This window comes from Aulonocara sp. 'chitande type north' Nkhata Bay, linkage group LG23 (assembly GCF_057382095.1).
Source record: "Aulonocara sp. 'chitande type north' Nkhata Bay isolate Kocher_YH1m ecotype deep benthic linkage group LG23, A_spYH_male_GT1.1, whole genome shotgun sequence".
Taxonomy (NCBI): Eukaryota; Metazoa; Chordata; class Actinopteri; order Cichliformes; family Cichlidae; genus Aulonocara; species Aulonocara sp. 'chitande type north' Nkhata Bay.
In genome coordinates, this window is record NC_141365.1 from 4,823,074 (window position 1) to 4,847,448 (window position 24,375).

A 24,375-nucleotide genomic window follows, 5' to 3' on the forward strand; every position below is an offset into this window, starting at 1 on the left:
ATAGACAGCCCAAATAGTCAATAACTGTGGACTCAGCGAGGTCGCTGGAAGCACTAAGCAGAAACTTTGATGCGCTGCTCTCTGCTCCGAGGAGCAAGTTGCAGGGGAACTTTGAGTGGCGGAGATGCTCTGAGCAGGACTGGGAGTTCATAACCAAAATCCTTCGCTGCTGACCGGAAACTCGCATTTTACAGGTATGCCACTCTTCTTAGAAAACTCTAAGAAAAAAATCTTAGAAAAATGTTTTCCTTAAATTAAACCTTGGTGAAAATATATTTCGCAGCTTCTTCAGGGAACAGCAATGGTGGATATACCGGATACATCCTTAGGTAAGTAAACATGTATTTTATCAATATATTGAGATTAGATTCGTTTATTTTAAGCAACTTCATTTGTTGTTGTTTTTTATCAGCTCAACAGAATTACTCAGTTGCTAGAATTTAACAATTTGAAATTTTAAAAAAGTGCTAACTTTAAAATAGTTGTTCAAATGTATATCGCTCTTATAAAACACACGCACACATTTCCTCTGATTATAAAAGAGGAAAAGTTTGGTTAATTTGCCAACCTTCGTCTAGTTCAGCCACTTGGTTACGCAAACAACAAAATTTGCCAATTTTCATTTCTTCAGTTTTATCCTTCTCGCTGAACCAAAAATATTTACCAATTAAAGGATTTCCGTGCATTGCAGATGTGAATCGGAGGGCAGTGTGTGCAGGATGCCATCGGTTGATCAGAGACAGATTCCTGCTCAGAGTCACTGACGGCCTCTGGCATGAGGACTGCGTGCGGTGCGCAGCGTGCGGGGACGCGCTCACGAACTCCTGCTTTCTGCGGGACCGCAAACTTTACTGCAAACGGGACTATGCTGAGTGAGTTATTATTTATAACTGTTTGGTTCATAGGTGGCGTAAGTAGTAGTTCCTTTTTCACGGGAAATCACCAATTTCAACTTTAACCAAGACGTGACAAAATAAAATTTGCAACTTGGGCACATATAATGCAACACACGCAGGCATGTTAAGAAAAAACTACCTAATATTTCTCATACAGTTAAAAAAAAGAAAAAAAACATATTAAACGACTCTAACCATTAAAATGTTTGAATAAGCGTTTTAACACAACACTAAACTAATAAAGTTCTAAATAAGGTAGTAGTCGTTTTATGCAGCCTCCTGCAAAAATATAATCATGATATAGAAAAATATATATGACCTTTTCTGCCATTAAAAAAAACAACTATGTTATTTGACTTCAGTTTTGATCATTTTATTCTGAGGGCCAAACCTGATGGTGTATCATTAAGGTCATTTTTGCAACAGTACAGCTTTGTCCAGACTTGACCTTGACTAAGAAAGTGTGTGTGTGTGTGTGTGTGTGTGTGTGTGTGTGTGTGTGTGTGTGTGTGTGTGTGTGTATATGTATGTGTGTGTGCGCGCGTGTGTGTCTGAGAGATAAAGAAAATAACTTTCTCATAAGGCCAACATAAATATTTCTAATCCTTCTTAGTGTTGTATTGGGTAGACATGGATGCATTTTGTGTGCAGTTGTGTTTAAATGTGTGTATATGCCGTAATATGACTTCCAGTAAACTTGGCACAGTGCACTGAGAGAACAAGGTGACTGTAGGAGGAAGGGGTGGCAAGGGAGCTGGAATGTAAGAAAACTATTGTATTGTGTTGGGTTCGTCCGTACATGCACATGCACACACACAATAATGTGGTCACACCTTCATGCACAACCAGGGGTAAGGCTCAACTGACACATTGTCAAAATGTGTTAAAATTTTGAGGCCCACTGACGTGGCAACTGCAAGCTGGGGACAACATATGGTCCCCCACCCATCCACACACACAAAAAAAAAAAAAAATCACCTACTGCTCATGCCCTCCTACCTCATTCACCAGCTCATCCCCCCTCAGCTTCCAAATACACTCTGCACACCCTAAAAGGCAACAACTCACATTATTTTTGAACAATTTGGTAATGGCTGTTCTGCCAAGCACACAGGGAAGCAAGGAAATGTTTCAACACACTCATGTTGGAGACATATACCTTTAAAGGAGACGGAGTGTTTTAGAAAAATATGTAGATTTAATTTCTGTAAAACAAAACAAAAAAATTAATGTACTTAGTGTCTTCAGTGGAGATAATAACACTTGGCGAAAACACGTAGTAAAGACTTGTACTGAGAGGTAATTAGGAGTGCACAGCCATATGTCAGAAGGTCTGGTGCATCCCTACAAGAGGGACGGTGAGGATGGTGTGAACTTATTTTGGGGGACAGTGCGCTCCATGAGCCCTGGCGTTATGCGCCGTGGCATCTGGAAAGCTCTTCACACAGCAGCCCCTGTGTTGAGCAATGGGACAACGCCCAGCCGACCGTGAGTTATCTGACCTGATCAATTAGCAGGAGGCCTGGTGCCAAACTCCACCTCTGAGTCCACCCGTCATCCTTCCACCCCTGCTGTCCTGTCTGGAGTTACGACACCCAATAACACATGAGCACTACTTTTGACCACAATGAAGGTTTTAAAACTGTGCCAGTTTTTTTTTTCTTCTCACCAACAAACTATGTCCTGCTCCCCCGTTCGGCTGATGCAAAACAAGTGTGATTATTCCATACTGTGACAACATTTGTCTTTTACCACATGCTGCATCGTCTGACTGAATCTTGCTTTGTTTTTACCTTTGTTTCACCATGAAGCCTGGCCCATTCATGTGGTTTATAAGACAATAATGCTAATATTTGCCAGTACCAGAGGACCGTACAGATTTCAGTTTTATATATATTTATGCATCTAAAATGTTTCTTTTTAATAACAAGTAGGAACATGAGGATATAATATATGTGCCACAAAGGAATAATAACATTAAAAAAGGGTTGAAAATTAAAAAATTAACTTAATTAAAGTAGTTTATCTCTTTTTGGATGATCTAATATGTGTGATATAACAAACAAGATGCATAAAAACATTTTTGTTTTAACAGAACTTTACTGATTTTCATTGTCTGTCCCAGTTACTGTGGCAGACAAGACTAACTTAAGCATATTTAAACTCATTCAGTATCTGAGAAAGTCATCACAACAAAAATAAATAAATTCAACATGTTTTCATATCATAATACTTTCTGATAGTCATTTTTTCCTCTTTAATGTAATTTTTGATTATATCAAAACACTTTGAATTAAATTTTTTATAAAGACCAGCTGAGCAGAGGGGTTTTTGCACCTCAAGCGTGGGGGGGGATCCATCTGTTTTTCTTCCTCTTATCCAACCCGAGGGTTGCATTAAAAAAACACAGTATTTAAGCGTTAATTATAAAGTCATCGGCAGTATGTGTTGTATTAGCTTGCAGTCATTTCCCCACATTTTAGAGAAGCCGCTGAAGCTTTTCTAACTGTAATCATTAATTTACAATAATCTGATTCATTTAGACGACTGAATGCAGTTGTTTTTAATAATGCTTGTTTTATTCCATAGTTTATACATTGGCTGTCTGACCTGTAGTGACTCCAGTTTTCTGAAGCCGAATGCAGAATCCTGTCTGACAGCGTGTCTTCAGCTTGGTTTAGGTTAACTAAACGGTTCAGCGGGCAGGTGGACCGGACAGCAGATTGGTCGTCAGATCTTCGGTGTGACTCGCTGTGCACTTGACCTGACGATCTGTATCTGATACATAGCTCCCGCTGGTGTGTGCGTTCAGCAATGGATCTAAGTTAACCTGATCCAGAAACAAGATCTGCCTCTCTGCTTGTCCACTAGACCAGCAGTCTGAATGCCTGACTGCCAAAGGTCAGCACTGAAGTCAGAGCAAGAACAATGAAAGAGGAGGACTTGAGGAAAACTGTGAGTTTGTCTGTGTACATTTCTGCTAAACACTCATCTTTTTATACAGTGCTTCTGCATTAGGAGTGCCTCACCCAGACCATGTCAGTGTGGAGGAGTGCAAAATTTTGCTGACTTACTCCTCTGTAATGATCTTGTCACTAATTGCCATGTCTAAATCCAGCGTGACTGAGTGTTCCCGCTCTCCTGGCCGAGCCTCTGGGCCAATCATGTCAGCGGAAACTCTGAAATATTAAACACCTTGAGCCACTCCATAAGTATTGGAGGTACTCTTACCTTTGCATTAACGACGCTTAAGAGTACTGGGGATAATTAGACGAACTGGATAAGGCGTATAATGGAAAAGCGCTTCTCGAAACACGAATGATCTCAAAACATTAATGCCCATAGTTTCTTCTCCGCTGGCATTAGCATCATACTGAGATGTCAAATCAAATGCTTTGCGGTATCTCAGAGACCCAGAAACATTCAGGGTATTTCCTCTGCCACACTTCCTTTGAAATATTTGATTGATGCATCTTGTGTTGCCACAGGAATGCACATTCCACAGACGGTATGTTGACCATATTAAAGCACATACCATTGAAGCTGTGGGGCAGACAACTCAGATGGGTCAAGCAGACCGACCCTCCTGAGCTTCTGGGAAGGGGCTCTTACCATCGCCATAGTGACCCCAGAGCAACAGTAAGAGGTCTTAGCAATGTCTGGCTTTAGGACGTACGAGCTCCGGAGCCTTTGACAGGGATATGTGTGTGTGTGTGTGTGTGTGTGTGTGTGTATGTATATATATATATATATATATATATATATATATATATATATATATATATATATATATATACATACATATAACAATTCTGTAACTGTAACTTCGGTCGTTGCTGTGCTTTTTGGAAGTCGAATTTCCCAGAGGAACCCACCCGAGGGATTAATAAAGTTCTATCTTATCTTATCTTATCTTATCTTATGTCAACATGGCTGTTAGTTTTATTTTCAACTTAAAAATTTATTTGCTTGGAAATATTGTTCTCATTCGGAATTTGAAATATATCCAAAAATTAATTAATTTGCTTAAGTTTGGGTGTATTTTTTTTCTAGGTAGTGTAAAAAATTTCAGTATCTTTGTACTATTAAGAAGAAAGTTAATAAAAACAACATTACACAATTTATTCAAATTAACTTATTAAAGTAAATAAAATAGATTCAATGTGATTAGGACATACAGAATAATAATTGTGGTTATTAATGTGTCCATGCACAGTGTTAGAATAACCTCCAATGCTCCTATTTTCTGATGGTTTCACAGTATCAAGAAAAAGACTTTCTCATGAGGCACATGGAGTATTTTTATTTGGAAACAAAAAAGGGGAAAAGCTGTCACTTTCTCATGCCTCTGTGCTGACTGCTCTGGTGACCTAGTCAAGTCTGGAGACAAACGCCAGCTCCAGAATGATGACGCATCATCCTGCGTGACAGACCCAAAATGCGGAGGTGCCAGCCAGCGGACAATGGTCCTGCTGCTTGAGGGCTGGCTCTGTCTTTGTCTACTTCTGGTTAAGCAGACTTACGGATAATTCCACGGATAATTCCTGGGACCAGTGGCTCAGTCTCTCCCACCAGGAGATCTGATTCCACCCCTCTGCCTGGAGCCATGGCCTGCCGAGAGCCTTTCTCCTGCCTCCCCAGGAGCGCAGCCTCGGACACGGCAGTCGGAGCCACGGCAACAGTCTCTGAGGCTAAGCTCACCAGTACTGGTTGCCAGGCGCTAAGATACACACCCGACACACTAAGGGTATGTGTCTGAGTGGTCCGGGCAGGAGGGGGGGGAAAGGCGAGAGAAGTCAGGCTGGCGGTTGTTTTGAGTGACAGCTCGACTCAGCAACATTCTCAAAGTCTACCCAGCATTTTTTGGTTTTCTCATAGAGTCCCATCTTACTGATGTGTGAGGGGGTCCTCAAGTGTCTAAAGAAAACAAAATCCCTATTCTCTGTTATTTACTCAGCTCTCACACTTTCTCTCTCTGTGCGCTTGCTTTCCTCCACTGTTCAGTCTGTTTGCAGTGCGTTGTGCAGGCTGCACAGAAGCCATCTCTCCCGCAGAGCTGGTGATGCGTGCGGGGGCCGCTGTGTTCCACCTGCGCTGTTTCACCTGCAGTGTTTGTTCCTGCCGCCTGCAGACAGGAGATCGCTGCGTTCTCAGGGAGGGACAGCTACTATGTGCCAGAGAGGGCTACCACCAATGTCTGGCCAGTCCTAGCTCTTCTGAAACAGGTACAGAAATTGCATGCTTTCATGCTGCTCTTTGATTTGTAATAAATTCACAATCCATTTTGATGATTAAATCCCACTTTAAGAATTCAAACTCTGTCCAGCATTGGGTAAAATAAGCACATTTTAGTTTGAGTAACTAACTGTAACAGTGCAATAAAAACATTGCCAAAATAATGATTCAAGTGAAGTGGTAAAATACCAGTTCAAGTTGGGACATAAAAATCATCCTGGGAGACACAGAAAAGCCCAAAACTCAGCCCGACATCAGCCAGGTTGATGTAAAGTATCTGCATTTTAAACAAAAACTAAAATTCTTATAAAAAAATATTTAAACATTAGCAGGCATGAATTTTCCTGTTTTTATGTGAATATTTTCAATCATATCTATGCCTGTCTTCTAGGTAAAAGTAATGATGAAGATGAAGAAGTTGAGGAGGAATCTGGAAGGATTGCAGGCAGAAAAGTTAAATCAGATGATGTGGAGAGCAAACGCCCCAAAAGACCTCGCACTATTCTGACCACTCAGCAAAGACGCACCTTTAAAGCATCCTTTGAGGTCTCCTCCAAGCCTTGTCGAAAGGTAAACAAAAAAAAATATCTTCTGTTACTTTGCATTCAAGTTAAAACTATGAATCTATTTCATATGAGGACCTAACATAGACATTTTAGAAATTTTCATACAGCACTGTCTCATCTTTACACTTATTTTATTCATTGTTTAAAACAAGGTGCAAGGGCTAAGCCTTTTACTAGCTTGTACAATCCAGAGACCCTTTTACCTCATATTGTGAAAGAAAGCCCTTGTACCATGTGTCACCTTGACAGAATGAACAAAAAAAAGGAGAAAACTTCATTCAAAAATATGTGACATGGTTTCATGTATCTTCTGTACATTATTATCACTGTACTGCGGGTGGGTAGTTGGGCAGTTTTGTTATAAGTGACATTGCTAAATTCCTCATGAACTGACTTTAAAAGTACCAAAGTAAAGATTTTTGAAAACATAGCAGTTATTTTCACAAAACAAATAAGCATCATGAGTGTTTCTTTAAGCAGTTTCTGCCTCTTTGCTAAATTTGTGATGTGACGCAGATTTTTATTATCCTTCAAATGACCTCCTCATTCTTTTTTTTTACCCTCGCATTCTGTCTTTGTGTTGCCCTCCTGAATCTTAATCCAAGGTAAGAGAGACCTTGGCAGCTGAGACTGGTCTGAGTGTCCGGGTGGTGCAGGTCTGGTTCCAGAACCAAAGAGCCAAAGTAATTCAAAGTACACACACGCGCACGCACACACACACACACTCATGCACTGCTAATAAAAGCCTTCTTTCTGCACTGTATTCGTAAGCCAGAGTGGAAATCAGCCTGGTTATCTGTTCATACAGGAAACTGATGACATCTCATGGAGAGATCACTGTAGATTAAACCCAATATTTCCTCACAATTTGGGCTCATGTGTGGCTGCCCTCTACTTCATTCTTGATACTTTACAACTGAGTGAACACAAGCATACTCCTGGGTGGTAGATGGACTGTGGAGTGGGAGGACAGTTTTTTACAGTAGACTTGAGGATTTGACTGCACTGAGGCATTAAAGAGCTTTAATGTCTCTCGATGCATGTTTTTAGATGAAGAAACTGGCCAGGAGACAACAGCAGCAGGAGCAGCAACAGACTCAGGAACAGTGTGAACACCCATCGCATCACACAGGTATTATTCATAATTGCTTTTGTTCTCGCTGTAAGAAAAGGTACCGTTTTCTCTATTTATTTATCAGTTTCTAATAGGTAATGGGAAATACCTTGACTAAAGATTTTATTCAGCCTTTAAGTTATAGAAAGTTCAATTTTTTTTTTTTTACCTTTTTATTGTTTATTTTATTTTATTTTTACTTGTTTGATACGGGACAGACTGGGGAAAAGAAAGAGGGAAAGAAAAACAGCGGGGAAGAGGGACGGGGATAAAGGGCAAAAAAACCCAAAACAACAACAACAAAATAAGCAGACAAAAAATACATCTATCAATCACCTGGATCACCTGTTGAGAAAGAAAAAAGAGAAAACAAGCAGAAGAAAAAAGAGCAACATAATAAACAACATCGCGATGATCTATGTGAATATAACTGTAAATACTAAATATTAAACATTGTGCAGCACGTAAGATCGACAGCACACAGTATGCTTTGAGGTAGGAGTCAAAAAGGGTTTAGTTTGTGTGTGTGAGTCCCCGTGTGTACACCTGTTATCATGAGCGCGCTTGTATTTAAAAGGTTCCTTCAAATAATGATCTGCTAGAGGGTGTGGGGGGGCCACAGCCCCGTCCTCCAGGGCATGAAGCAGGTATGGAGGAGATCAAAACTCCAGACATCCAGAGACCCTCAGAACACAAGAGACCATGGAAGACCAACAGAGGGGCAGCCGCGCCACTGTCCCAGAAAGAGCTGAGGAGAGCCCCAGATGAGGGGTCACTCAGCAGCCGCGGAGCAGAAGCCAGGGGGGGTTGCAGTGACGCGCCCGTGAGCTCTGCCGGCAGCCAGCTGTGCCTGAGTGACCGAGCCCCAGGCCGAGAGGCCGAGGGCACCCCACCCCCGAAGTGGCCCGAGCGAGCCCCAGGCTCCAGGCCCCGACAAGCAGCCACCAAGGAGTGAGCCGGTGTGTACCTGGACGCCCATCCACAGACACAAAGAACCACCAACGCACCGATGTCTGATGTCAGGCCCTCCAAACCTTGGAGGGCCTGAGATGTCCCCAGAGAGGTGGCGTCTGATACCCAATCTGACATATAGACACAGAAATACAGGCACACACAGACACAAACATCCATTCCCCCCCTCATGCTCTCATATGCAATTACTCAACACTCACCCAACGTGGAGACAGACATAAAGAGAAACTGTACACACAATCACACTCCCCAAGCGTACTCTAAGCCCCAGGTCTAGGTACCCTTGCCCCTGGAGGGGGAAACTGCACCAAGACCCAGGTAGTGTTACCCTTTTCCCTGGGGTGGAGAGAAGCAGACTGCCCCGGCTCGGCAGCAGCAGGGAGGCCCCACATTCCAGACCCCAATCGGACGGCCAACTTCTCCTCCCAGCCCCCCCGCTCCAGCAGGCCGCAGAGAACGGGGGTGTGAGAAGACTCCAAAGTTTAGAGCTAAAATTTAGCTTTTAATTGTTTTGAAGGGCTTTCTGCAGTTAAAACAGGCTAAAATCATTAACAGAGAACTCTGTTACTTTAACTACATTAACTCATAAACACACAGCTCTGTGATCTCCTTTGGTTTCCTATGCTTCATAGCGCCCTCCAGTGGCAGTGTGACCTCTGAGATGAAGCACCTCGGGTCCTCTTATGTCCATATTGAACTGCAGCAGCAGCAGATGGGAATGACCACACTGGAACAGCAGGACTGGGACATGGACCCCTTCAGACAGGGCCTGACCCCGCCTCAGATGCCAGGGGATCACATGCATCCTTATGGTAAAAGATCTCAACGCAGTCAAATCCTCAGCTTATTTTAAGCCTTTTGTAAAACAAACATGAAATAAACATAATTTTAAAAGTAAAAAAATGTACTTTTGATATTGCTGGTATTAATTTAAACTTCCAATAGTAGTTGAGATACAAAATAATAATTTATATCTTTTTAAGGTTTCAAGAGCCTGTATGGCGATGTGGACAGAGACCCGCTGTGTCATATGGCTGACGGCGACTGCCTCTCTCTTGGCGACTCCTCGCCACTCACTCCTATTGACCGCCTCTACTCCATGCAGGACTCGTACTTCACCTCGTGAGGGTGGCTATCAGATTCAGACAGACTGAATTTATCTCAGAAATGTGGTAATTTGGTACGTGGACGTAAAATGTTAGAAGGGGACAGGGGTACACTCACAGTGATACCATGCAATACTATACCATGTTCACCTCTATACAAACCCAATTACACTCCTGCATCTTATGCTTTAAAATCTCTTCGGAGTCTCCTGTACGTGCATGACACTGAACTCTCATTATGTTTGAATGCCAGATTATGAGAGCGTAACTGCATCTACTCATGTAAATAGTTGACTGGGTGTGTATTTGTATTTATTCTCCAAATGTGTGTGTATGCTGTTCATCTCGATCGAATTAACAATAATCAGAAAATAATAAACATGAAACGGTGATTGTTCACTATGGTGTTACTACAAACCACGGGGTGATTTGTCCATATGAAAATGGGATATTCATGCTGAGGGTTAGAGGCAGGTCAGTCCATCCTCAGTGCTTATCAGTCCGATCTAGGTGACGGGTCAGTGAGACATCTTCTCCTGGCTGTTGAATGGATCGTCAGATTGTAAAATGCTGGGCTATGACAGCCGTATGGGTCAGTGGCAGGTAAGCATCACATCCACGCCGCCATCATCAACGCTCACATTGTGCTTTTCTTGGTCAAAGGCCTTTGCTGCATTTTTCTGCCTTTTCCTTCCTTCAGTCAAAGAGGATGGGAGGAGGGGGAGGTGGGGGACCACCCAGGCGCTGTGCCCAGCTGGAATGCACCAATCATGGGAAGGGAGGTTGCGAAAACCCACGGAGGGGGCTTCAGACAACGGAGTGGCTGAAAGCTGTGTCAGGGGAGAATGCCCAGGGTGACACGGAGATATGAAGCCCTACTGTATGGAGTGCCTCCTTGCCCCAGCCGTGAACCCTCTCCTGGACCCATCTCATATTTCCCACTATGAAATCAGACCTTGCAAAGCAGAGAGCTCAAGTCAATGGTCAGGAACAATCTAACTGTCTGTCACCGTAGTACACTACTGCCAACCAGAGCTAAAGAAGCAAGCAGCAGAGTATACCTACAGTATGTCTGTGTTTCGCAGTCCCTCAGTATCTGTTTCTGTATCTGCTCTGAGCGTCTGCTGGCATGTGCATGTGTTCATTCTCATGTGTTAGATGGAACAACACTCTTTGTTGTAGGGCCTAACATAACATAATGTATTCCTTGTATCTATAGGTGAATGAAAAGAGGGGGAAAAAGGCTTAAATATCGGGGAAGAAAGCCAAGGTGGTCACCTGGGGGAGCCTTTTACCTTCTTGTCTGTGTGCAGTTGGCATACGTAGCAGGTGAGAAGACCAAAAAAAAAGTTCACACTGTGATCATACGGTCACAGCGGGTAGCAATAACCTCATTATTATTCCGATGGTAGCCAAACAGTTTCCTGTCAACAGTGCGGTTATTTATTGCACGCTCCATGCCAACCACAGGCCACAAACCCTCTGTCTTTTAACTGCTATAATTGGCTTCATGCTGTTGCAGTGCCAAGACAGATGCACACGCTTTGCTGAACGTACTCCAAAGGATGCTTGCAGATTATAAATAAAGTCTGTTTGCACACATAGACCAGCAAGGTTTAATGCAGTAGATACAGCCATACCATGGAAATGTATCATTTCAGCCACTGGACTTACATATTCACAAATATGACACACATTTCAATAATCAGTGTAATGGGTGGGGGTAGTCATTGTGGGATCAGTGCCCATTTTGACACTGAGTTGATCACCTCCTCACCATATCCTATGATGGGAGCTTTCTGGTCACCAAATGTGCTAAATTGACAGTTAACGGCATTTCGGCAAGCCTAGAGATTTCTGGGAACATTCCCAATTGACCCCACAGCATTCAAATGCCAAATGTGTAAAATATGAATTTCTGATGACGACCTGACAGGACAGGGTTATTCCAGATTGTACCACATGATACTGGACATAGCTGAAAGAATGCCAGCAGTAAAATGGGACTGAATGAGTCGGGGAAGAGTAAACATAAAACAATGAAAAAGCAAATGAAACAACAGTTTTCTGAGATTTTTTAAAATTTTATTGACTTTTGGAAATTTTCAGGGAGGACCTAATGCAACAGCTGTAGACATACTTTATGTATCGTGGATGAAGTCTGTCATATGAATTGCTATTGCTTAAGCGAGAGCAAGTAGATGCAGTAACTACCAAGCTTCTTAGAATAATAATAATAACAAGCAAAAAGTAAAATCACATCTCAAAAAAGGAACAAGAGGTCAAAACTCAAATGCTGGATTCTCTCTTTCACCCCATGTCGGGACATCAGAAGTGATCATATTTCCTACAAAGATGAAAAGATGGGATTAGAAGTGTGCTCACCCTGCTACACCACACTGTATGTGTAAATGTGCATCACTACAGTAAGTTTCACCTGTTTTCTTAAATTGTTTCATGATCAACACAGTCAGTCCTATCAGGAGAAGTATCACAACAGCAATTCCCGCCCCTGCGCCAGTGTACAGCAACATGGCAGTCCCTATCGACATACCTGGCGTGGGATCACATAAAGATTTTAATGAAGCTTTAGGGAACTGTTCTCAGTGTATACTTCATGGCCAGCAGAAGTCATTGTTTTATAGTGTATGTTGATATTAGTTTGGGTTTTGCCTGTATCACACCACACAGTGTGCAAGAGAAGACTCCTATCTTAGAAAATGGTGTCATTTATAAATTACGGGGGAAATAACATTTTAAACTACAGAGAATAATTTACCTGTGCAGCTGGGCAGGCTGTCATTCCAGATCCCAGTGGCAGAGCAAAGCATCACTGCTGTGCCATTGAGGGTGAATCCATCTTTACAGCTGAAAACGCATTCAGAGCTAAAGCTGAAATTCCCCAGAGGATGAGAGCAATTCATAGACAGGTCTGAGGAGAAGGCACGGATGGCCTTACACTGCACAGCTAAAAAGGACAGCAACTACAATTACATAAGATCAATGAATATGTAATAACATTCAAAGTATTGCTATGCACTTACGTCGACAGGTGGGTGGATCCTGATTCCAGTGGCCTGAGGTGTTGCACATCATAGAAGATCTTCCTTTCAGCCAGAAACCTTTATTACATTTAAAGTCACACTGTGAGCCATAACTGAAAGGAGAGTTCAGATGGCTGCAGTTCATCCTCCCATGCTGTGGTGATTTGGCCAGCAGGGGGCATTGGCGTGCTGTGGATAACATAAAAACAGTATAGGCTCAGTACAGCTTCACTTTTGACTTTCCGGGTGGTGTAGAGTTTGGAACTATTTAATGTATGGACACAGATTAAGAAGGACTTTATGTGGATGGCAACCGTATCATGTTTTGGTTTATTACCCTGACAGCCTGGTATTTCTGTGCTCCATGTGCCCGCAGAGGTGCATTCAGTGTCAGGAATTCCAGTTAGCAGAAAGCCATCCTCACAGGTTGATGTGCACCTAGAGCCAAAACTGAACTCGCCATGAGAATGAGAGCAGTCTAAAGTCCCATGAGAAGGAGGAGTGAGAATAGGACACCTTTCAGCTATAAAGGAAAAAAACTCACAGCACATAGAGGAACAGAGCAGATTATTAGCTTCTTTAAGAAAAAAGTGTAGCTGTGCAATTTAAATTATGGAAAAAGGAGTTTATCGGTCTGTTTCTGATACACTGGATATTGATACAAAGAGTGTTTTTACCTAAGCAATGGGGAACAGCTCTGTTCCACCTGCCTTGAGATGTGCACTCTGTGATAGCTGTACCATTTAGCACAAAACCTTCTGCACATGTTGATGTGCACACAGAAGCAAAACTGTACTCTCTGTGGGGATTAGAGCAGACTAAGGACCCATGAGAGGGTGAGTTCAGAGTGGGACACCGTCTAGCTGCAAGAGGAATGAAGACACAGAGGTACCAAGACAAAGAAAAGGCATCATGCCATTGAAACCTTTAAATTAAGCATTTATCTTTGATTGTCTGATCACTTATTATTGATGGAGGGTTTTTTCCTACCCAGACATTGAGGTATGTCTGTGCTCCAGTTGCTCATAGCCGTGCACTCGGTGTCAGCTGTCCCATTCAGCACAAATCCTTCATCACACGTTGTCGTGCAACGAGAACCAAAACTGAACTTTCCATGAGGATCAGAGCAAATTATGGATCCGTGAGCAGGAGAGTTCAGTGTGGGGCATTTCTTAGCTGGAGGGAGGGAACAGGCAGGGTAGAAGGTCAGCAATACGTTTTTTAATCAAGTGGTAATTGGACCCTCTGTGAACCTTGAAAGTACAAGCTCTTTTATTAACTAAACAATTGAGAAGCATGGATTTAGAATGTTTTTTTACCCAAGCAATGTGGGATGTCTGTGCTCCAGTTGCTCATAGCCGTGCACTCAGTGACAGCAGTTCCATTTAAGATAAAACCTTCATCACAGGTTGTCGTGCAACGAGAACCAAAACTGAACTCTCCATGAGGATCAGAGCAAATTATGGATCCGTGAGCAGGAGAGTTCAGTGTGGGGCATTTCTTAGCTGGAGATGAACAAAAAGAAAGATGTACACAAGGTATTAAGTTGATTTAGTGAAAAATTGTTGTAATGCAAACTGAACCATGAGACTACAAGCTTTTAGCGTGTTCTTTACCCAAGCAAGGTGGAATGTCTGTACTCCACATGCCCATGGAGGTGCACTCAGTGCTGGACGTCCCATTCAGCAGAAAGCCCTCATCACATGTTGATGTGCACACAGAAGCAAAACTGTACTCTCTGTGGGGATTAGAGCAGACTAAGGACCCATGAGAGGGTGAGTTCAGAGTGGGACACCGTCTAGCTGCAAGAGGAATGAAGACACAGAGGTACCAAGACAAAGAAAAGGCATCATGCCATTGAAACCTTTAAATTAAGCATTTATCTTTGATTGTCTGATCACTTATTATTGATGGAGGGTTTTTTCCTACCCAGACATTGAGGTATGTCTGTGCTCCAGTTGCTCATAGCCGTGCACTCGGTGTCAGCTGTCCCATTCAGCACAAATCCTTCATCACACGTTGTCGTGCAATGAGAACCAAAACTGAACTTTCCATGAGGATCTGAGCAAATTATGGATCCGTGAGCAGGAGAGTTCAGTGTGGGGCATTTCTTAGCTGGAGATGAACAAAAAGAAAGATGTACACAAGGTATTAAGCTGATTTAGTGAAAAATTGTTGTAATGCAAACTGAACCATGAAACTACAAGCTTTTAGCGTGTTCTTTACCCAAGCAAGGTAGAATGTCTGTACTCCACATGCCCATGGAGGTGCACTCAGTGCTGGACGTCCCATTCAGCAGAAAGCCCTCATCACATGTTGATGTGCACACAGAAGCAAAACTGTACTCTCTGTGGGGATTAGAGCAGACTAAGGACCCACGAGAGGGTGAGTTCAGAGTGGGACACCGTCTAGCTGCAAGAGGAATGAAGACACAGAGGTACCAAGACAAAGAAAAGGCATCATGCCATTGAAACCTTTAAATTAAGCATTTATCTTTGATTGTCTGATCACTTATTATTGATAGAGGGTTTTTTCCTACCCAGACATTGAGGTATGTCTGTGCTCCAGTTGCTCATAGCAGTGCATTCGGTGTCAGCTGTCCCATTCAGCACAAATCCTTCATCACACGTTGTCGTGCAACGAGAACCAAAACTGAACTCTCCATGAGGATCAGAGCAAATTATGGATCCGTGAGCAGGAGAGTTCAGTGTGGGGCATTTATTAGCTGGAGGGAGGGAACAGGCAGGGTAGAAGGTCAGCAATACGTTTTTTAATCAAGTGGTAATTGGACCCTCTGTGAACCTTGAAAGTACAAGCTCTTTTATTAACTAAACAATTGAGAAGCATGGATTTAGAATGTTTTTTACCCAAGCAATGTGGGATGTCTGTGCTCCAGTTGCTCATAGCCGTGCACTCAGTGACAGCAGTTCCATTTAAGATAAAACCTTCATCACAGGTTGTTGTGCAACGAGAACCAAAACTGAACTCTCCATGAGGATCAGAGCAAATTATGGATCCGTGAGCAGGAGAGTTCAGTGTGGGGCATTTCTTAGCTGGAGATGAACAAAAGGAAAGATGTACACAAGGTATTAAGTTGATTTAGTGAAAAATTGTTGTAATGCAAACTGAACCATGAGACTACAAGCTTTTAGCGTGTTCTTTACCCAAGCAAGGTGGAATGTCTGTACTCCACATGCCCATGGAGGTGCACTCAGTGCTGGACGTCCCATTCAGCAGAAAGCCCTCATCACATGTTGATGTGCACACAGAACCAAAACTGAAGGAACCATTTGGGTCAGAACATGATATGGAGCCATGAGAAGGAGAACTAATTGGAGTACATTTCTTAGCTTAAAGAAAGACAGACATAAGAAGAGGCAGCTTCTTAACCTGTGGTTCACATTCAAAACAGTAAAAAAAAAAAGTTTTCAAATTATATAGTATGTATATCAGCATTTAGTCATACCCAGGCAAACAGGAAGTGCATGACTCCAGTTACCCTGTGAAGAACATTTTGTCACATTTGTACCAATTAGATCAAATCCTTCTTCACACTGAACAGTGCATATTGAGGTGTAGCTGTGCTTGTTTATAGGGTCATGGCATTGCAGATAGGCATGAGGTGGAGCCTGAAGACTGTTGCACTGTACCACTAGAAAAGAGGAAACACTGTTCTTTCAACATCACAGCATGCAATTTTTATTTCTATCCAGAAAGCGTGTGCTGCTTTGTGGTACAGCAGAGTAGTTTGCGACACACCTGTACATGTAGGTGTAGGCTTGCTCCATTGTCCCAAGGTCAGACAGCTGAGTACCTTGTCCCCAGTTAAATAGTAACCCTCCTTGCAGGTGAAGTTACACCATGAGCCATAAGAGAAAGGCTCCACAGGGTCAACGCAGGTCATGTGGCCCATAGCAGGAGAGAAAACTGGGGAGCATTTTCTCACTGTGGTGAGACACAGATATCACTCATAGTTCACATAATGCAGATCAGTGCTCTTATATAAAATGTCAGTTTGAACAACTGTATGTTATGACTGTGCTTTCACAAACATAGCTTAATCATCATGCTGAGATCATTTACGGTCAAAGAAAAAACAACAAAACAGTTTACCGACCCATGAAAAAAAAATCAGTGTTTGTCCAGCACGGACTTAAATGAGTGTGAAGTGGAGTGATGACAGGCGTGACCTAAAGCTAATCTGCTGCACAGTCCAGACAGGATGTGAAAGTGGACTGAGTGCAGTTATGCAGTAGTATATCTCGAAAGTAAATCTGTAAAAAGGGTTCAAGTATTACACAAGTTCTGTGAAAAGTAAGTGACACTCAAATACACACACAGACACACAAAATGAAAGCTATAATCAATTTAACTAAAAATAAAAATGAGTAAACTAATTAACCACCATACAGAATGATTTAAATTCAAAGGCAATGACAACTTTACCTGTACAGACTGGAACAGTGGCTGTCCATTGGCCAGTGTGGTCACAGATGATCTGGTTCTGCCCAATCAGTTCATAGCCTTCATCACAACTGAACTCACAGGTTGAGTTGTAGCTGAAGGCTGCGATGGGGTGGCTGCAGTTCATGCTACTCGCGCTGAAGTTGGTGTATTTCAAATTTGGACACTGTGCAACTATGATAAGCAGTCAAAATATGTTTTGTAACTTTGCCATCTGAAATATCAGTTTTTAAAAACAGCTGGTTTCCTGTTGCCATACCTTGACACAGAGGAACAGGGTGGTTCCAGAGCCCATTGGCTTGGCAAATCAGTTGAGGCGCGCCTATTAACCGAAATCCAACTTCACAGAGAAAATGGCAGGAAGAGTTAAGATGATTAGACCCATAGGGATTAGAACAGCGGAGAGACCCTTGATCTGGATGCGGAAAAGGTTTGCATGTGATCGCTGAAGATAAAACAAATAAAAATTAGTTCATGTCTTTTGTTTAGGTTTGCAAAAATATCTTTAACAATTGTCAGTAGGCTAAAACTAAAATACAGAAGTTCCCGAGGAACAAATGAGGGACAAATTAATAACAATCGAACCCTAAATGGACTGCTACGGTGAGGTTCTATGCCATTCAGATATAAAACGAAGACTTAAAGATGGTCAATATTATTCAAAATCAATCACTTGTTATGGGGACTCTTGTGGCTGAGTTGTCTGGTAACTTCATTAAATAAGTCTGAGGTGGTCAGAATGAAATATCAGGCTAATCCCGGCTGGTTATTTTAATTTAATAGTTGTATATTTGGATTGCATATTGCAATATTCTACAGATCTTATCAGCTTACCCTCTTCACAGCGTAGGCCTCGGAAACCAGGATGGCACTTGCAGATGTGGCTTCCAATGCTTTCCACACAGTCTGCATGAGCACTACAAGACTCATGTTTGCAAGAGGCTGCAAATCACACAAAAGGTGTCAGATGCTGTATTACATTTACTGCCAAAGTTTTCCATCAAACTAAGTGAAAAGTATCCTACCGGTGTAGCAGACAGCTCCTTTCAACTTATTGCAGTTCTCATTGTTCCACTTGGCTGTGTCTCTCGCCCTCTTAATGTATATCTCCACACAGTCCTGACGGGGTATGGTATCTGGCTCTGCTGATGCCCAGTTTTGAGCCTCTTCAGGTACACTCTGACTGGTGTTTACTGAGGTCCACAATCCAGCCACTCTGTGAATCCCTATCCAGTAATATTTTGGATTAAATGGTAGCAGATCATTGAGGAAATTGGTCTCCTCTTGGTTCTGAATGGCAACCATATCCGTGAAGAACTTCTGGCACCACTTGCGAGCCTCGTACCAGTTCTGGTTTGGACCAGTGCTGTAGTTGTATGTCCATGCTTGCACACCTCCTTTCCTACTACTCAAGTCTAAAAATGTAGCATAAGGACAGTAAGATAAATGTGGACTGGTGAAGAAAAGTGTTTGGTGTGTGTATTACGCAGGCTTACCTACAGCAAACACAATCAGTGTAGCTATCAGTGCGTTACAATGCGAGTTTTGTCTTACATCACCTGACATCTGAAATACAAAGAAAAACAACTGAGAACGACACATGGCTGCTATATGTGAGAATGAGGGTACAGTATCAATTTCTATAGGTATGAATGAACAGCCGTTACGTGTCTTACCTTCTGAGCCGTCTTTAGTTACTAATTCTTGGCATTTAACTCTCACCTCTTCAGTAAATGGCAAAACAGTATTATCTGTCCTCCAGGGACTGAGCCAACGTCCAATTTTGTAATATCATTTCTACCACAGCTTCCTTTCAGGAAGGGTTTCACTCAACCACTCACAGCACCCTCCACACATGCATGCACACATCCAAAGATAATTATATATTCAGAAAAAGACATGCAGACACAGTCACTAAAACATTATTTTTATTCACATTTACATTTCAAAGCAATTTACAAGAATGCGGCACACATGTCTGAACCATACCATGATGACAAACCATCGAATATACACAATTACATAATTTATAAGTATGCAACATATCAAATGTAACTTTTACAACATATTAGGTAAAAGCCTTAGCTGGCTGATATTTAAATCAGCATCCAGTGCATGATGCAAGGAGACCGATTTCCTCAATCTCTAAGTGAACTGTCTTGGTGTCAAATATATTCTAATTAAGGCGTGGGACGTTGTTTACGGTTGTGTATCACAGGGTGGACTTCCTTCTTCGGGCAGCCTGTGCAGGACAGAACAATGTTCTTAGATTTTTCCCCCAAATTCTTTGAATACTAAGTCAGCAAAGGCTGTGAGAAAGGGTGGAGCAGCTTAAGACAAACGTATAATTTCAACACTGACCTTTCTTGGGAAAGTTTCTTTCCTGTGAGAAACAGAGAAATGGATTACTTTTGAGGGGTGTTGCAATAAGATTGCACTGAATGTTTTATTTGTATAGAGAGTAGTTGAGAATGACTGACTTTGTCTGTGTTTTATGCAACAAAAACAGATGCAGCAGAAGGTAGAGAGGGCTCCACATCCAGCTAAAGCCAGCAAAGCCTGTTTATAGCCTGAAAAAGAGGGGAAAGCAATTTTTACCATTCAGTTATACATTACAGCACATCATTCATGTACATGTCAAAACTACTGCTTTCCATCAAAATGATTTAGCATGAGTTACTGGAAGCACAGTTCTTATGGCAAAGAAACTATAAAAACCATACATGAAATGGCCGGCCGCCATGTTTAATGTTTAACAACATTTTACAAACATTTACATGATTTTTTTGAAATTACTTGTACAAGTAGGTCTTGGGCCACTCCAGACTCTGGTCTCTCCACAAGTGACGGCTGGTGAGCCAATCACGAAGAAGCCAGGGTCACACTTAAAATGACAGGTTGTCTTGAATGTCTGATTTCCTCTGGAGCAGTTATGGGATCCATTATAAGTTTGAGGTAGAGGGGGACACTCCACAGCTGAGGGCACAAACAGGTTATACAACATCTTACAGTATGTTATAATACATTTTAAAGCACTGTACTTTATTTTTATTTTTTTATTTTTTTATACTTTATTTTTATTTATTTATTTATTTATACTTTATTTTTATTTATTTATTTTTAGGAACAGGAACATTAACATTTACACAGACACAGCAAGGGAAAAAGGTAAACAACTAACTAGAAGTAAAAATAATAAGATAAATAAGATAAATAAACAAATAATAAAAAATAATGGAGGGAGGGGCTCACCCAGGGCTATGGGAAGTTACTAAAATGTAGTTTTTCCACTTGGAGACACACCGTGCATCTTCACCCCCATACCTACGTCTATATACATACTCACATATACTTTCAAGTATCTACATACACATCTACATATACATACATAATACATATCTACATGTGCATGCATGCATACTCGTGCATGTATACCCTTTGACATAAAATCAGGTTAAATGAAAACAGAATGGGAAGGGAATGAATAAGATCCTTTTCCTACATTATTCACAACCCTTTCGCATATTCGAAAACCATTTTGACCAATATCTTTGAAATTTGTCTTTACAGAGTCTTAGAGAAAAGGTCATCTTTTCCATTTCACAAATGTCTTTTACTATGGCTGACCACTCTCCAACCGTTGGTGGGTCCTTGTCCAGCCATCTTCTAGTTATTGCTTTTTTACTTGCTGCCGGGAATATTTTAAAAAGGTGTTTATCTTTCCTATTCATCTCAACTGGTACATTTCCCAAATATATATTGTAGCAAAGCAAAACTCAATCTCAGAACCCATGACTTTTTTTAATCCTCATTAGTATTTCGGCCCAATAAGTGTACTTTATTTTTAATGTGATGTTACAGTTTGGTATTACTACCGCTCTAATCAGTGGTAACAGTAACTTAAAATGCTTCACTGGAAGCACAGCGCTTATGAAAACAAACCTGTGTATTTTCAAGAACCTTTAAACTTTTAGATGATTTCATGAAATTACCTGCACAAGTAAGTCTTGGCCCACTCCAGTCCCCAGTGTCTTCACAAGTGACAAATGACGAGCCATTTATGAAGAAGCCAGGGTGACACTTTAATCGACAGGTCGTGTTGAAGGTTTGATTTCCTCTTGAGCAGCTATGGTATCCATTATAAGGCTCAGAGAGAGGGAGGCATTCCACAGCTAAGGACACAAACAAGTTACGCAACATCTTGTAATGGTTTATAAAACATTTCAAAGCACAAACATGCTGGTGTATGCACATTTTAATGTTATATAAGAATGTGGATAATGAGTCGCTGAAAACAGAATAAGTGTAGCAGTTAAACTAAATCTGTTTTTAAGTATTTACTTCTATATCTAATTGTACGATAAGGGGGGGAGCACTCAGGACAAAACCTGGGTTCCAGTTAAATCGACATGTTGTGTTGAACGTTTGATTTTCTCTTGAGCGGCTTTAGTATCTGTTCTCAAGCTGAGGAAAATCCACAGCTGAGGGCACAAACAGGTATGCAGGGCATTATGTAATGTCTTGTAACAGGTTTGTAATATGAAAATAACACATTTTAAAGCATTTATATTGGGTTTTTGTGTTCATACTGATGTAGGCTTAATAATGATAATTTCAGTTTTTGAAGAAAAACAACACGAGTCACTTATATATGTAGAGCATAAAAAATTGTGCATATCTCAAAGCGTGTGTGTTGGAATATACAACTCTGTTACGATTACTTGTTTCCTCCGTGCAAGTATGCCTGCACATTGTTTCACACATTACTAATAACTGTAAATGGCAACTCTTTATGCATTATAATAAATAACACTAAATTGCTCACGTGTTTGGCACCTGTCTCCCTTAAAACCACGTTCACAGAGGCAGGTTGTACTGTTGATTGCCTCCTGGCATCTTCCTCTTTCACAGGATGATTCATTGCACTGGGCTTTTAAGAAAAAGCACACCAATATAAGGTCACTTATCACTATAAAACCTTCACAGCTTTTCTTTGTATAGAAGACACTTTATTTCTTTTTTAATAATAGATATTAAAAGAAATTAGTTTTAAGACAAGACATGTTATCCTGAAGATGTTAGAAAAGTTAAACAATGCAAACAAAAAATATCTGACATTACTGTAATGGTGGATAGCACATTAAAATAATATGTAAACAAAAATACAACAATTTACTTCAATAACAAATTAAAATAATATTTAAAACAAATATTATGAACATGTAAAAACTATTCTGAAATCAAGTTATCACCTTAAAGGAAATCAGCCATGCTTTTTCATGAAAATATAAAGTTATGATATAGCAAAAAGAAAAAAAATCAACAAAGCAGAATTAAAAATGTGGTAAAAAACTGTACAGGAATTACTATATGACAGGTTTACGTACTTTTAAAACACGCTGCATATTTTGATTTGCTACATTTCTCATCGTTCCACTTCCCTCGATTTTCTCCTGTGTTAGTGTAGATCTCTACACAAAACTCTGTTGCATGGACATTATTTGGTTCATTTGGTGCCCATGAATTGTTACCAATCCACGTGCTGTTATTCCCAATCCAAATCCAGCTTTCATTCATATGGTTTCTAGTGATTCCAATCCAGAAATATGGGGAGCTTCTTTTCTCTGGCAGGATGGAGACCAGATAATCATTCTCCGCTTGGTTTTGGATGACCACCATGTCTGTGAAATATTTCTGGCACCACTCTCTGGCCTGGGTCCAGTTCATTGTCTCGTTTGAGTAGTGATACGTCCAGCACAGAGTAGTCTCAGCCAAGCAACTACCTGCAAATGTTCAGAACAGCTTTTAATGTGATAATTAATAAAGTTTTCTGACACGTGTCAGCCGGTCTTTGCCCAGCAGCCACACATTTCACTGGAACTGGAATTAAAACTTACCAAAGATGAGGATTAATGTCCACTTCATCTTCAAAGAGAAATTTACTGTCTGTACAACGGGGGGGAAAGACTATATTTTCAAAAGTACTAATGAATGTCACCACGGAGAGTTGCTGAATAAGAAAATTGTGACTTACCCAGAATTAATATTATAATATTGTCCTTTGAACTGTTTGACACAAACTCCTACATAAGTTAAATCCCTGTTTTTTCTGATCAACTCAAACATAAAACAAAAAGCGTTACAGCAGAAAAATGTAAAGGTTGTTAGACGAAACTAAGGACCAGTGTCAGGCTTTTATATGTTCTCGTTTGCCATTCAGAGCAACATTATCATACAATAACTGGATGTTTGCTGTTCAGGCTGAATGCATGTAACGAATGATTTACTGAATATTTTAATGACTTTAACAAACCTTTAGGGAAACCCCACCTATTTCTAGTAAAGGTGGTTTCAGGGGCAGATTTTAATGAAGAAAAGGTACACAATGCCACAAGGTGCTTACTCATAGAGGTTGGACTACAGCCTTTGAAACACTTTTTAGTGTTTAAATGGGAATTTTTAAGCCTTTCATTTGTGGCTAGAATGAGTGTTTTCTTGTCTGTTTTCAAAAACACGTCTTCTCCATATCCTGACATATTGATGTAATGGAAACTCTTTTTAACGGCAGTGTCCTTCGAGACAACTTTAGACTTATGAAAGATGCGAGATGTGAGTTCCTGTCCAACTAAAGTAAAAGAGACTGAATTTTTTTAAACAATGAACTCTGGGAGAGAAAAAAAGAATACCTAGGAATATAATTGTTCCTTCTTTGAATACCGCTCACTTTTATATGTTTATTCTGCTTTGTCATGAAGTTTATGATGGAAAGGTCGATGTTTTGGCAAGAGATCTGGGAATTTTTCAAAACACATCCTTCCTCAACCCCTGAAAAAAACCCAGGAGGTTGTAGAAGGTCATGGCTGAAACTGGGAAACTAGATTGGTTTATGATAGAAATCATGAGTCAATCTATGAAGGCTAGCTCCACAGAAGGCTATTACACATCCCACTACTACACATCCTGCTTGGCTAAGCATTC

The 24,375-nt window shown here is 41.1% G+C and overlaps 3 protein-coding genes across 5 annotated transcripts; 1 reads left to right on the forward strand and 2 right to left on the reverse strand.

Moving 5' to 3' along the window:
- Positions 1–109: 109 nt before the first annotated feature.
- lmx1a (LIM homeobox transcription factor 1, alpha) lies at positions 110–10,233 on the forward strand. Its single transcript, XM_086282826.1, has 9 exons — positions 110–194; positions 284–329; positions 692–872; positions 5,901–6,121; positions 6,523–6,701; positions 7,303–7,380; positions 7,748–7,829; positions 9,416–9,595; positions 9,767–10,233. The coding sequence occupies exons 2-9, from the start codon at positions 302–304 to the stop codon at positions 9,907–9,909; spliced, it is 1,092 nt and encodes a 363-aa protein (XP_086138952.1). The 5' UTR covers positions 110–194; positions 284–301; the 3' UTR covers positions 9,910–10,233.
- Positions 10,234–11,985: 1,752 nt separating this feature from the next.
- Positions 11,986–19,154, reverse strand: LOC147300989 (P-selectin-like). 3 transcript variants are annotated; one of them, XM_086281498.1, is made up of 22 exons: positions 19,074–19,154; positions 18,894–18,963; positions 18,423–18,812; positions 18,232–18,339; positions 17,657–17,842; positions 17,380–17,571; positions 16,693–16,878; positions 16,400–16,585; positions 16,098–16,283; positions 15,801–15,986; positions 15,473–15,658; positions 15,160–15,345; positions 14,863–15,048; positions 14,550–14,735; positions 14,253–14,438; positions 13,924–14,109; positions 13,611–13,796; positions 13,271–13,456; positions 12,934–13,122; positions 12,669–12,857; positions 12,327–12,443; positions 11,986–12,236 (listed from the first exon to the last, which is right to left on the reverse strand). In XM_086281498.1, the coding sequence occupies exons 2-22, from the start codon at positions 18,961–18,963 to the stop codon at positions 12,172–12,174; spliced, it is 3,738 nt and encodes a 1,245-aa protein (XP_086137624.1). In that variant the 5' UTR covers positions 19,074–19,154; the 3' UTR covers positions 11,986–12,171. The 3 variants fall into 3 exon arrangements, with proteins under 3 accessions (XP_086137624.1, XP_086137625.1, XP_086137623.1); XM_086281499.1 differs by lacking the exon at positions 19,074–19,154 and having other exon boundaries at positions 13,271–13,411; positions 18,894–18,999; XM_086281497.1 differs by lacking the exon at positions 19,074–19,154 and having other exon boundaries at positions 18,894–18,999.
- Positions 19,155–19,395: 241 nt separating this feature from the next.
- On the reverse strand, positions 19,396–24,277 carry LOC147300990 (L-selectin). The gene is made up of 7 exons (XM_086281507.1): positions 22,785–24,277; positions 22,223–22,327; positions 21,390–21,569; positions 20,194–20,373; positions 19,878–19,967; positions 19,759–19,780; positions 19,396–19,639 (listed from the first exon to the last, which is right to left on the reverse strand). The coding sequence occupies exons 1-7, from the start codon at positions 23,122–23,124 to the stop codon at positions 19,597–19,599; spliced, it is 960 nt and encodes a 319-aa protein (XP_086137633.1). The 5' UTR covers positions 23,125–24,277; the 3' UTR covers positions 19,396–19,596.
- Positions 24,278–24,375: the final 98 nt, after the last annotated feature.